General features: G+C 50.6%; 1 protein-coding gene across 16 annotated transcripts in view; it reads left to right on the top strand.

The window, feature by feature from the left end:
• STRADA (STE20 related adaptor alpha) overlaps positions 1-13,210 on the top strand; it is a 28,275-nt gene extending 15,065 nt beyond the window's left edge. For all 16 annotated transcript variants that reach the window (XM_043465005.1, XM_043465054.1, XM_043465081.1 and 13 more), the window contains 9 exons: positions 3,851-3,953; positions 4,468-4,589; positions 6,037-6,145; positions 6,249-6,372; positions 8,448-8,619; positions 9,150-9,254; positions 11,302-11,543; positions 11,816-11,858; positions 12,336-13,210. In XM_043465005.1, coding sequence (XP_043320940.1) covers positions 3,851-3,953; positions 4,468-4,589; positions 6,037-6,145; positions 6,249-6,372; positions 8,448-8,619; positions 9,150-9,254; positions 11,302-11,543; positions 11,816-11,858; positions 12,336-12,488 — 1,173 coding nt within the window. In that variant the 3' untranslated portion in view covers positions 12,489-13,210. The remainder of the gene's footprint in view (positions 1-3,850; positions 3,954-4,467; positions 4,590-6,036; positions 6,146-6,248; positions 6,373-8,447; positions 8,620-9,149; positions 9,255-11,301; positions 11,544-11,815; positions 11,859-12,335) is intronic.
• The last annotated feature ends 734 nt before the right edge of the window (positions 13,211-13,944 follow it).

Below are 13,944 nucleotides of genomic sequence, written 5' to 3' on the forward strand. Positions count from 1 at the left end.
TTTTTCCAAAGGGAATTATTTAAAATGCGTGTAAAAAAAAATTTATCTCAGGACTCAACTGTCTTTCATAGTCCTCTTTTTCAAATTAGAGAAGCATAAGGCGTTTTGCATAGAGATCGGAGGAGAGACCTTAAAACACAGTCATTCTAGATTTGTTCTCATTGGGGCCATATTGCTAGCTGCTAAAATACATAGTACTTTCTCTCATGCAGGTGTCAGATTCTGATCTGTAAAGTTCCCCCGGTAACAGAGCAGCTAGGGAGTGTGTCGTAGGAGGACTAGCGTTTGCAGTCTAGGTCTGTATGTTGAACTGTCTCCAATGGAACGGGCTGGTACGTTTGCTTCTCCTCTTCAACCCATGGGAATAACAAGGTCATGGGCAGAAAACCTCCTGAGTTCAAATGCTGGCTTAAATTTTCTTTTTTTTTTTTTCCTTTTTTTGGCCACACCGTACCAGGGAAGTCCCATAAATGATTCTTTTTTAAGTAGATGCCAGCATGGTTGTATAAGAGATAGGTCCTGTCTCCACAGAGCTTGTATTCTAGCAGAGGAGACAAGACAGTAGACAAAATAAACTGCAGTGATCACTACAGAGAAAATCACAGTGATCCCAGTGGGGAGAAATGAAGCGAGATGACATGATAAAGTGACTGGGTGCCTGCTTTCCTTTGACTAGAATAGATGACATTGAGTTGCAGCCTCGGAGGTGAGGAGGAAGCATCGACGAGAAGATGGTGAGGCCAGGGAAGGAGCAGGTCAGGAGTGACCCAGACAAAGGGCCAGCTGGCGTGCATTTGCTACGACCGCTTGCTCGCGGGGGTGAGGTGTGGGACGAAGTCAGGGAAGTAGGCGGCGGCTGAGTCAGGTGGGTCCTCAGAGGCCAGAGTAGGGGCTGGGTCTGAAAGCACCCCCTGGGTTTTCTGTTAACTGGCGATGCTGATTTTCCTGAGGGTAGATTGATACTTGAGAAAACAGTGAAGCAGAGTGAGAATATGTGTAGCGGGTTCCAGGTTCAAGGTTATGATGGCTCTCTCCTTGAGGAGCGCACCCTGCCGCTGAGATGCTCCACAGCTGGGGGTCGCCTCCCTCGGAGCTCTCCACGTAGGCTTTTGGCTCAGATTGCTACTCCGTTTTGTTCCTTGATGGTCTGAATCTCTCTCAGCTGCGTGAGGCACCTGGCATGTAGTAACCGGTGTCTGGTCTGCAGATGAGGCTCTGAAGAAGCTGCAGTGGCTGTTAAGTGATCCTGGAATCTGTTTTCAGAGCATCTGAAAGCACAGCTACATGCAAAAACCAAAAGCAAACCAACCTTAACCGTGGCTCAAGCTCTATTTAGGAGTCTCTGTTTTCTCCATCTTCTCTGTTCCATCTTCTTTGTAGAACAGGAGAATGACTAACAAGTAGACAGCAGGAGAGGGAGACTAGAATTCATGTTTACTGAATACCTGTGATCCACCAAGCAGCGCTGAGCTCTGTACGTTTCATCTCATCTCATCTCATTGTCACAGCAACTCTGTGAAGTGGGAATTATTCCACTGATGAGATAATGGAGATCCCAGGGGTCAGAGGGACTTGCCCAGGGTCACAGCACAAGTGACAGACTGAGGTCAAGTTCAGCCTCTCCCTGGCCCCTAAGCCTTGAGTCTTAGCATTATCCCATATGTTTTGCTTCCCTTCCCCAAATTATCTTCCCCCAGATTTAACAGATGTGAGACACACAAGGCATCTTTGAGAAATATGTTAAGTTAAACAGTGTTAGTCTTTGTCAAACTACAGAACTTCTCAAAGCCTTTAACATGCATGCACCCCTTGTGATTGTCCATGAGAAGGAGTATGCTGCATGTTGTAACTTAACTGGATGTGTAGACTGTTTTTTATGCATTAACTGCCAGGATCAGTGTTCCATGGGGCCTACTTTGGGGAAATCAAAAAATTGTAGAAGAATGGGGAAAAAAAGAATGGACAAGAGACAGAGGCATTTTCACTCTGGAGACAATCCACATGGCCAATAAATACATGAAAAGATGCTCAACTTCATTAGCAGTCAGAAATGTAAATCAAACCCACAGAGAGACTGACAAAAATTAAGTCCAAATATACCAAGTGTTGAGGAAAAGCTGGGTCGACAAGAGGGAGAGTCTTGCTGGCGAGAGTGTAAACTGATGTAACCTTTTTAGAAACCAGTTTGGCATTTTTCTCCTAAAGTCAAATGTTCATATACTCTGACCTCCAGTTCCACTCATCAGTATAAGCTTTAGCATAACTCCTGCATGTATGTTTCAAGGGACCCATTCGAGTGTGTTTTTAGTCGCACAGTTCATAATAGCAGACTGAAAACTAACCCCAAAAGCCCATCAGCATTGGAAGGATAGACTGAAGTTGTTCATAAGATGAATATTACACAGTATGGTTAAATACAACAATATTAGTGAATCTTAGACATATAAAGTCAATTAAATGAAAACTGCACTTTGCTGACAAGGCTCAACTTTGCTTGACTGGGTTCCTCTTAGTGTAAGCGCTGCTGGAGACGAAACCCCATTTGGTTTCTTGCACCACCGGCAGCATGAGTTGTTTTGCAAGCAGATGTGTTTCAAACGTCAGGGACCCTCCACAAGGTGATACCAGCATGCCAGAACGTTTCTCAGCTCACACACTCTGCTGGCTCATGCTGAGCCAAGAGCCTCTGAGTCTTCGAAGACCTTTTCCTAACCAGAGGGCAGGTTTATGAATGCAGCCTATGAAATACGAGCTGGTCTAAGAGTCTTCGTTTCAGTTTGACACACATCTGAAGAAAAGAGGATCCAGGAGAAGAGTACTGATGGTCCCTAATCATACAGATAAATTTAGATCTGGAAGAAGGACACTGAGCCTATTGAACTGAAGGGAGAGCTATTGGCCTGCCGTTTACTTTTTTGGGCATTTCCCATCAGGACCTCACCTGTGATGCCCGCATCCAAAGTGGCTGAGACCCAGCTTCATCTGCAGCTGAAGTGCACAGGGCCCGGGGAGTGGGTCCCTTCTGCTCCCTGGGATGATGGCCAAGACCTGATGTCTCTGTTCCCTGCCCGTAGCCCCACGTGTTTGCTGTTTTCTAGCTTCCCTTGGAAGGGAGTGACTGGTCTGGCCTCTGTTTTTTTTTTAATTAATTTATTTTGCTGTGCGGGGTCTTAGTTGTGGCATGCAAACTCTTAGCTGTGGCCTATGGGATCTAGTTCCCTGACTAGGGATTGAACCTGGGTCCCCTGCATTGGGAGCTCGGCATCTTAGCCACTGGACTGCCAGAGAAATCCCTTGGCTGGCCTCTTGGTTTGCTAAAGAGGGAGCCTCTTATGGGCAGTAGTGAGATTTAACGTTTGATCTTTGGGAATTTTTTTCATCAGGATCTTAAAAATAGGGCCCTTATTGCAGCTGGACATCCAAGAGAACCCCCTACCCACCCATCTCCCTTCTCTTTTCTAAATAAGCCTTTCTCTGGACATCCTTTCCCACGTAAGAATTTCAGAGCTTTTAGCTATGAGCCAGCTAAAGCCACAGCTTTTAGCTATGAGATGAGCCAGTTGTTGGGAAGGACAAGCAAATCAGCTGTCAGCTACACCTGGCCCTCATCCCCACCCCTGTTTGTAGTTAGCCCTCACACGTATTCTTAATATTAGTGCTGGTGACTGCACTGAACTGCTGAGGTTTTACCTTTCTCACCAAACAGTGCTGGAACTGTTTCTTTGCTCCACAGTCCAAATTTGTATGTTTGTCTAGATGCCAGTCTCCCTGTGGGTCTGAATTACCGTCTTCCCCACTCCTGCCCCTGCCCCCAAGTTTCTCTCACTAACCTGTTTTTCTTTTCCTTTAGACCAATGAGGCGAGCTCAGAGTCGATAGCATCCTTCTCTAAGCCGGAGATCATGAGTAGCTTCCTGCCAGAGGGAGGGTGTTATGAGCTGCTCACTGTTATAGGTAATGTCCAGAGGACTGTCATGCTCCCGGGGACCGCAGCAGTCTTTTCAGCATCCTCAGATGAATGTGTGCCAGAAGCTGTCAGCCAGTTAGCAGGATGTGTGGTGACAAAACTGGCTTTTTGGGGCAGGGTCTTCTGTGGTTTTCTTCTTCAAGGTATGGAGAAAGAGATCAATCACATTTTCAGGAGAGGAGCTCTTTTTCGGTTTTTTCCTGCACACTCCTGGTGTCCTGGACCATCATCAGTTAGAGTAGTTGTCTGAGAAGGAACTGATAGAAGAAGAAAAAATCAAGACATAAGAGAAGTGAAAGTTCTAATTTGAATTTTCTTTTAAAATCAAGTCTTTTTTTTAAATTGGTGAATAGTTGATTTCCAACGTTGTGTTAGTGTCAGGTGTATAGCAGAGCGCTTCAGTTACTCATATACATACATTCATTCTAAAATCAAGTCTCTCTAAAGAAGATGAAAGCTGGTGTTGCTCTTGTCCCTGCTTACGGCCTTCTTTTCTTTTAGGCAAAGGATTCGAGGACCTGATGACAGTGAATCTAGCGAGGTACAGACCAACGGGGGAGTATGTGACAGTACGAAGGATTGACCTCGAGGCTTGCTCCAATGAGATGGTGACGTTCTTACAGGTAATCAGAAATGATTGACACTTGGAGGGTGGGCTCTTAGTCCCAGTAGTCATTACAAGGCATGTTTACATCTGTCTTCTGAAATAGCTGGCAGGAAACGAAGGTAGACCAAGCCAAGAAGTTAAGGAAGCTCTCAGTGAAGAATCTTGGACATCTGGTATTAAGGATTCTGTAGCACTGCTCAGCCCGATGTATATTTCCCTCTTCTCTAGAGACTCCTTGTGGCTCATTTATTCATGTATCTATTATTCAGCAAGGCTAAGTAACTCACCCCTGGTCACACACACTAGTAAGTGACAAGCTCCACACACAGACAGTCTTTTCTGGTGCAGGGACAAGGGCCTGAGTCAGTGTATTTTAAGTACAGTTGGTTGGGCCCCTTCCCCTTCTTCAATTACAGCGTTTTTCTGAATTCAACTCATCCGAAGGTGCTCTAAAACCAGTTCATATGTTCAGAGTAGTTTTGTGGGTCTCAGGGTGGGACAGAAAGTCAATCCTAGCTCAGTTATTTGGAAAAAAAGATACCTGAGTTTGTTTGAGAGCGCATTGGGCTCTGTGATTCTTTTCTTCATTCTGTAGAGCTGTGGATAGGTTAGAAGGGGCTGGCTGTTTGGCCTTGGCTCATTTCCCAGAGGCCAGGACCCTGGAGTTTCTGCAGTTCTTTTGTCCAATTTTTTTTTCACATCTTTTTTCCAAATTTACTTTAGAATTCCATCAGTCTTACACTTTCTATAGCTGCTTTTGAGGAAGGGAGCTCTCAACCTGAGGTCGCTGGAGAAATCTCTTCTAATGTTTAGTAGTTGTTCTTAATGCGCTGTTTCTGTGTTTCCATTTCTAACAGCACTTTCCTTTGTAATAGGAAAACATTTTTTGTTGTTGTTGTTTTATTATCTTAAAGAGGAGTTCTGTGCCTTGGCCCTTGAAGTTGAGCTAAGCTTTTAACTTCCCAAGTCTTCAGTCTGCAGTTTGTTTTCATGTCTCCGAGGCAGTGCTGCCACCCTCTGCTGGCTCAGCAGTTGCCCTGGCGGTGGGGAATGGTTCTCAGGCCCTTTAGGATTGGCTGGCAGAGTCCAAGTTAGGCAGACGCTGGTGGAGCAGGACTGACTTCCCTGCAGAGACAGCAGAGCCTGGCTCCTCTCATCCCAGTCCCGGCTGCTCCCGGGATTCTAGGTCCCTGTAGTGTCCACGCTGCCACCATGTTGCGCGTTCTCCTCGGTGCCCCTTGGTTCTTTTTTAATATTTATTTGGCTGCACCAGGTCTTAGTTGCAGCATGCAGCCTCTTTTAGTTGCAGCATGTGAACTGTAAGTTGCGACATGTGAGATTGAGTTCCCTGACCAGGGATCGAACCTGGGCCCCTGGCGTTGCGGAGTGTGGAGTCTCAGCCACAGGACCACCAGGGCAGTCGCTGCCCCCTGGTTCTGACTGCGGCTCACCAATGCTTGCAGGGGGAACTCCACGTCTCTAAACTCTTCAGCCACCCCAACATCCTGCCCTACGGAGCCACCTTCATTGCGGACAACGAGCTGTGGGTCGTCACGTCGTTCATGGCATACGGTGAGTGGGCAGGGGGTCCTGGCGGAGAGGGGTTCAGAGCGCTCTGCCGGCAGCTCGCTCATGCGCTACCGCCCTTCCCTGTCCCCTCCGCCCTCTTTCTCAGGCTCGGCCAAGGACCTCATCTGCACGCACTTCATGGACGGCATGAGCGAGCTGGCCATCGCTTACATCCTGCAGGGGGCGCTCAAGGCCCTGGACTACATCCACCACATGGGCTACGTGCACAGGTGCTTGCTTTCGCAGGCCTCTCACCCTTTACACGAGCGGTGTCTGGGGTCGTGAGCCCCCAAAGAAACGGTTGAAGGTTGAAGTCAGTGAAGCCAGAGGTTAAATCGAGGCGCGAGCCCTGTCCGTGCCTCTGCTGGGGGCGCGGAGCATTTGCCCTGTCCGTGTTGAAGCTGCTGACTTTCTCTTTACCGAGCAGCTTTTTCCTGAGTACTGTGTGAGGGGACCGACTATCCAACGTGGGCCTCTGCACCCACCCCCTCCCTCCTTGGAGCACCCCTGCTGGGGTGTGCTTCCCCCGAGTCAGCCCTCAGCTGGGAGGCTCAGGAAAAGACAGATTGCTCAGGAGATGGTGTCTGGGAGAAGCAGTTCGGGGTAGGGAAGATGATACAACCAGGACCTCTCCCTAATTCCACGTGCAGAGGAGCAGTTCAGATGTTTTCAAGGCCTAAATGCAAGCTCTAGGCTTACACAGAAGGAAATGCAAGGAAATATTTTTGTGACCTGAGGCTTACCATAACTTCTAAATGTTTTATACACACAAAACATTAAGGCAAAAAAAAAAAAAAAAAAAAGGATGGATTCGATTTGATTATATCACAATTAAAGCTTTCTCTCCACTACAGGGCACCAGGGACAAAGTTAAGAAAGGAGTTAGAGTGTGAAAGCTGTTCATCTTGGTCCAAAACCGATTTTGTGAATCCATAAGAAAAGGGTAGCAAAGCAATAGAACAATGAGCAAAGGATATGAAGTTTATACAAGAGAAAACCCAAAAGACTAATAATGGTCCTATGAACAGACACTCTAGCGAGGCTTCTCAGGTGGCGCAGTGGTAAAGAACCTGCCTGCCAATGCAGGAGACCTAAGAGACTCAGGTTTGGTCCCTGGGTTGGGAAGATCCCCAGGAGTAGGAAATGGCACCCCACTCCAGTATTCTTGCCTGGGAAATCCTATGGACAGAGGAGCCTGCCAGGTTACAGCCCATGGGGTCACAAAGAGTCAGACATGACTCAACAAGAATCAGAAAATCAAATGAAAACAAGGTGATGTCACCTTATGCCTGTGGGGGGCCTGGCAGGGATTCAGAGGCTGGGTGAGGACCAGTGTGGTGAGGAGGTGGGTCTCCCATCCTCATGGTAGAAGGTGACCCCATGCAGCAAGTCAGGGTCACTCAGAACCGGGGCTGTCAGTGCTGGCTACCCTCTGGGTGCACCCCCCAAAGAAGCCCTCCCACAGGCACCTCAGGGGCTGTGTGTATAGACATCTGTGTTCACATTCGTGCTGATTAGAGACAACACAAGTGCCCCTTCCTAGAAGAATGGATTAGTAAATGTCAGACCCCGCTCCAGAGTACAGGTAGCAATTAAAAGCAACAGTGAGGTGTATACCATTGGCAACACAATGGGGCTCAGAAACATAACCCTGAAACATGGGCTGCCTAACACAGTACCATTAGGTCAGAACAGAAGATGCGTGCGAAGCAGTAATCCACTTTATGAGAACACCTACAAACAGAAAGTACAGATTAAAGGCAGTGGAGGAAGACACTAGAGGAAGCAGTGGTCTGTGAACATAAAAGAGAACTTGAACAAAACATAGATAAGTTTTAAAACCTGGTCATGTGTAAATGGGGTCATGATGTTTTTTCTCTTTACGTATGTTTGAAATTTTTCACAAAAATACATGTTTGTTCATGTATATATAATATGTATGTATATCTGTACTCACATATGTATGTATATTTTGTTTAGTGGCTAAGTCACATCCAACTTTTGCAGTCCCATGGACCGTAACCCGCCAGGCTCTTCTGTCCATGGGATTTCTCAGACAAGAATACTGGAGTGGGTTGCCATTTCCTTCTCCAGGGGGTCTTCCTGACCCAGGGATCGAACCTGAGTCTCCTACTTGGCAGGCGGATTCTTTAACACTGAGCCACCAGGGAAGCAATAATCTGTATGTATGTGTATAATACACGCCCCAGGGGAGAGAGCTGACTGGGTCTAGTGTGTGAAGACAAAGGTTTGTGCTGTGAGGGCCTCCTCTGCCACCTGGTGACACACACCCCCTACCCCCCAGGAGCGTCAAAGCCAGCCACGTTCTGATCTCCGCCGATGGGAAGGTCTACCTGTCGGGTTTACGCAGCAACCTCAGCATGATCAGCCACGGGCAGCGGCAGCGTGTGGTCCACGACTTCCCCAAGTACAGCATCAAGGTTCTGCCCTGGCTCAGCCCGGAGGTCCTCCAGCAGGTCGGTGCCCTGGATCTCAGGAGCCCCCGCCCCCACTGACTTGTGATACCGCCCCCCAAGGAGGCCTTCAGGAAGTTCTAGGGATGGGGGGCGCCCTCTGCTTCTGAGCAGAGTGGGGGATTCTCGGAGAGCAGGCTCCCCTGTTGGCTGATAGACCTGGGAGGCCCCTCGCAGCACAGGTATGTTGTGTCCCTGGAAGGTGATGTCATTACCCCTGGGGGGTCCTGAGCTGCACTCAGACTCCCTTCAGAGATGCTCCCATCTTACGGGAAGCATCTTACAGGAAGCAAATGCTGAAACATTTGGTGCTGTCTCTGCATCCCTACGCTAAGCAGAGCACTTCCTCCTGCTCTCACATGGCTTCAGCCAGACACTCATTCCTCCTGAAATAGCAGCGACTCCTGAGTGTACAGGTGAGGGAAGCCCCACAGCTCATCCCGATTTGGGGACAGTTTTCACCTGCTTCTTTGTCTAAGAACAACGGCCAAGGCTCCAGTGGAGTGACCTGTGGCTCTTCTCTCCTGATACAGAATCTCCAGGGTTACGATGCCAAGTCTGACATCTACAGCGTGGGAATCACGGCCTGTGAGCTGGCCAATGGCCACGTCCCCTTTAAAGACATGCCTGCCACCCAGGTGAGCCTGCAGCCAGGGATCTCCTTCTGTCCTCCTTTCCTGTCTGCCTCCCACACACGCTTGTTGAGGACCTGCCACACTCTGGACACCAGCCCGAGATGCTAGGATGAACAACCCAGGCTTTTCCTTCAAGAGCCCCAGTGTATGGGGGAGGCGGGGCAGGGGGGGTAGTTGTGTAACCATTTACTTGTGTCTGTGTCTGTGATAACTGCGGTGGAAATGGAGCCTGGGAGGTGGGGGTCACAGAAGCAAGCACTGCTCATAATCACAGGCCTGGAGCCCACATACCAGGAGTCTTTTTTTACTTTTAAGCTGACATTTTTTCCCCCCAATTTTGGCTGCATCACATGGCACGTAGGATCCTAGTTCCCCAGCCAGGGGTTGAACCCATGCCCCCTGCAGTAGAAGTGTGGTCTTAACCAACTGGACCACCAGGAAAGTTCCTGAGAAATTTTTTAAGCTTATAAAATATGTTTTGTTTTTCACTTTGATCAGTATACCTGGAAGCTGTTGTTCTTCAGATACTAAGTCATGTCCAGCTCTTTGCAACCCATGAACTGCCACATGCCAGGCTTCCCTGTCCTCCACCATCTCCCGGAGTTTGCTCAAGTTCATGTCCATTGAGTCGGTGATAGTGTAGAAGGCCGATTTCTAATTTAGAATTAGACTTCTCAGGTTCAGTGCTACCACGTTCCACTCTGTACCTTTGCAACCTTCAGCCTCCTTTCGTTCATGCTCCCCCCGCTTTTTTTAATTTACTTATTTTTAGCTGGAGAATAATTGCTTTACAATATAGTGTGTTGGTTTCTGCCGTACATCAGTATGTATCAGCCGTCGGTGTACACATGGTCCCTCCTTCTTGAATCTCTCTCCACCTCCCACCCTGTTCATGCCCCTTTGAACTTGCCTGCTTCCCTTGGCTTCTCGGCACACATGCAGCCAGGAGTCTGCATTGTCTCCCTTGGAGCTGGACTCAGGGAAGAGACTTATCCAGGTCTTGCCAAGTCTAGGAAGTGGACTTGGGTTGTTTGTGCAAGGATTACCTGGGGCCCAAGTTCCTGGAGCATGATCTAGACCTGGGGTGGGGGGGGTTGTGCCCACTGAGTAAGCCTCTCCTTGAACCCACAGATGGCCTGCCCCGTGGGGACAGGGGCAGCTGGAGAGTGGCCAGAGGGCAGCTCTAGAGGAGGGAACCCGGGGAGGCTTCAGGGAGGGGACACTTGAGACTTGAAGGCAAATAGGAATTAACTAGGTGAATAGGCAGTGGCACCCCACTCCAGTACTCTTGCCTGGAAAATCCCATGGATGGAGGAGCCTGGTAGGCTGCAGTCCATGGGGTTGCTAGGAGTGGAACACAACTGAGCGACTTCACTTTCACTTTACACTTTCATGCATTGGAGAAGGAGATAGCAACCCACTCCAGTGTTCTTGCCTGGAGAATCCAAGGGACGGGGGAGCCTGGTGGGCTGCTGTCTATGGGGTCGCACAGAGTCGGACACGACTGAAGCGACTTAGCAGCAGCAGCAGCAGGTGAAGAATGGGAGCTTCCAGTGGAAGGAAGCTTTTCAGCAGAGGGAACAGCCTGTGACAGACCCAGTCAAGAAAGAACAGAATCTGAGGACAGGAGATAGTTGTATGGCTGAAGTATGAGTGCTTCTGCAGGGCTGCCAGGTGGCATGGCTGGAGAAGGAAGCCCAGGCGGGTCACGAGGGACTTTGTGGGCCAGGCCAGGGTGTTGGGTTCCTGTCCTAGGGCATGTGGAGAACTGTCAAAGGCTTCTGAGCATAGGAGTGATAGCATCAGATGCATGTTTCAGAAAAGTGAGTCTCGCAGATGGATGAGCTCTGGTGGACCGGACAGGGGGATATGGATGTCTGTCTAAGTACAGAGTCGAGAAAATCAAAGTAAGACAGTGACAGGCCTTTTCCCACTTCTGTCTTTGCTGCCCCCGAATCACTCGTGTGTTTGGGGAAAAGTGGACTTGTAAAGGAACCCTGGGGTCCTTCCGGGGGCCCCTCCAGCCCGGCCCTGGCTCTGTCCTCCCCAGATGCTGCTGGAGAAGCTGAACGGCACGGTGCCCTGCCTGCTGGACACCAGCACCATCCCCGCCGAGGAGCTGACCATGAGCACCTCGCGCTCGGCGGCCAACTCGGGCCTGAGTGAGAGCCTGGCCCCCAGCACCCCCAGGACCTCCAACGGCGACTCGCCCTCCCACCCCTACCACCGCACCTTCTCGCCCCACTTCCACCACTTCGTGGAGCAGTGCCTTCAGCGCAACCCGGACATGAGGTGCTCCTGCCGGGCTCGGGGTGGGCCTTGGGGGAAGCCGGCAGGGGCTGGAGAGGACGCCTCTGTCCTGGGAAGGGCTGGGTTCCCCGCAGGAGTCTGAAGTCCCCACAGCGGGAGTGGGTGGCACAGGGTTTGCCAGGAAGCCGGGCTGGGTCACTCTGGCTGTTGTTTCTTGGGGAGCCAAGAGCAGGAGGGGGCACTTGAGGGTAAGGCGGCAGCAGCAGGATTCTGCAAATGGCACGGGGTGATGCTGGTCTCTCCTTCCTCCGCAGACCAAGCGCCAGCGCGCTCCTGGGCCACTCGTTCTTCAAGCAGGTGCAGTAGCCTCCCTGGGCCCGTGGTGGTTCGCCTTGCTTGTGGCCTCAGCCGCCCTCAGTCCCCTTAGTTTCGGGTCTTTAGATATTGTCTCCTCCTCCCTGGAGGAGGCTCAAATGGTAAAGAATCTGCCTGCAGGGTGGGAGACCCGGGTTCAGTCCTTGGGTCGGAAGATCCCCTGGAGAAGGGAATAGCTACCCACTCCAGCATTCTTGCCTGGAGAATTCCATGGACAGAGGAGCCTTGCAGGCTACAGTCCATGGGGTGGCAAGAGTCAGACATGACTGCATGACTAACACTTTCACTTTCCCGACGGGTCAGACATGACCATGTTTCTAAAGCCCACTGAAGGCGCTCTCCTTCCTCTCCCCTGCTGCCTTGAGCAGCCTGTCTGTCCCTGAGCCACGGCCCCTTGCCCCACCATGTCCCGAGGCTCAAAGCAACAGGATCCCCCCGCAACTCTCTCTCTTTCCCCAGATCAAGCGACGGGCCTCAGAGGCTCTGCCTGAGTTACTCCGACCTGTCACCCCCATCACTACTTTTGAAGGCAGACAGTCTCAGGATCACAGTGGGATCTTCGGCCTGGTAACAAACCTGGAAGAGCTGGAGGTGGATGACTGGGAGTTCTGAGCCTCTGAAGAAGGTGCACGTTCTCCATCCTGGGCTGCGTGCGCCTCTGGGACCCTTCCCGAGGGCTGGCCACATTCCCACCCTCCTGAGGGCAGATGAGGCAGAAAAGCCATTTCCACCAGGAGAGTTGGCTGCTTAGGGACTGGAAAGGCAATTCTTGGAGAGAAACTTTACTGCTTCAAGGCTTCTGAGACACGAGGGAGCCCCAACACCCAGGGATCAGGAGGGGCCAGAAATTCCCTGTCCTATGAGCTCAGGCGACCTGACCTCTGCAGAAGGAAGAGACACTGTCCTGTCCTGGCCGTGGGGGCTGTGAAGTTCAAGCCCAGGGTTAGACTCGCCTGGGGAGCTGTGCGACTTATTCCCATGCCGGCTCTCCTATCAGCCTAGTTCCATTCTTCTCCCCTACTCTCAGATCCTGTAGGTCCATGGAGGGACCCACCCCCCCGTTTCCCCAGGTCTCTCCCTGATAACTGAAGGACAGGGTATTTTTTTCTCTTTAAGCACTAGATTAAGGCTGGGGTGGTCCATCCTCCTTTCACTCAGCCCCTGACCCCGGAAACCTTCCCTTGGTTCATCTGGGTAACTCCTTCCTTTCCCACCAGGAGTCCATCTAACTGAACCCTGCTGGCTGCCTTGGTGCTGCCCAGCCTGAGGGGCTTAAGTTCTTATGCCATGTTAGTTTCATTGCCAGAACAAATTAAAAAGTTCCAGAGAGTCCACTGGAGAGTGACATCATTGTGCGTTGGCCACGCAGGCTCAGACACAAGTCATCCCGCCCTGGGTTCTGCCATCTGAGAGGTTTCCACACATGCCCATGGAGCCATAGCAGTGACCTCCTTCATAAGATAGCCTCACAATACACATTTCATTTAAAACCCATGATAGATTTGTCTCTAACTGTCTGATGTTGGGACCATTTTAGCCTGTAGCCATCAAAACACTTTGGAGCAGGAAGGGTCTGAGGTCGAGGGCTGGCTCTTCCTCGGGACCACGTCTGGGCCAGTGAAGGCCAGGCAGAAGATGCTCCCTTTTGGCAGGAAAGGAGGTGAATGGGATTGTTGTGCAACAGGACTCGTGGTGTCTCCTTACCTTGGAAACCAATACTCAGAGAGCAGGTAACCTAAGACCCAGACCTGGTCCTCCCCTCCATCCTGGCTGGTGGCCAGGAGTCTGGGCCAGGGGTCAGGATGACCTGGGTTTCCTCCACGGTGCTTCCTCCTGGCCTGCATGCACCCCGGCTGGGCCCCTTCCCCTACCCATCCCCATCCCTCGGGGTAGGTGCCCCTCTAGCGAGCTCCAGCACTTCAAATGTCAGACCAAGGAAGTGCCCCTCCCTCTTGCCTATAGCTGCTTCACCCCATCATATGCCCTCGCTTTCCCTTTCCTGAGAAACTAACACCACTTTGAAAAAAAATAACTCTTCCCCAGTTACAGGGGTTAAGGAGACGGCAGG

This window comes from Cervus canadensis, chromosome 1 (assembly GCF_019320065.1).
Source record: "Cervus canadensis isolate Bull #8, Minnesota chromosome 1, ASM1932006v1, whole genome shotgun sequence".
NCBI lineage: Eukaryota > Metazoa > Chordata > Mammalia > Artiodactyla > Cervidae > Cervus > Cervus canadensis.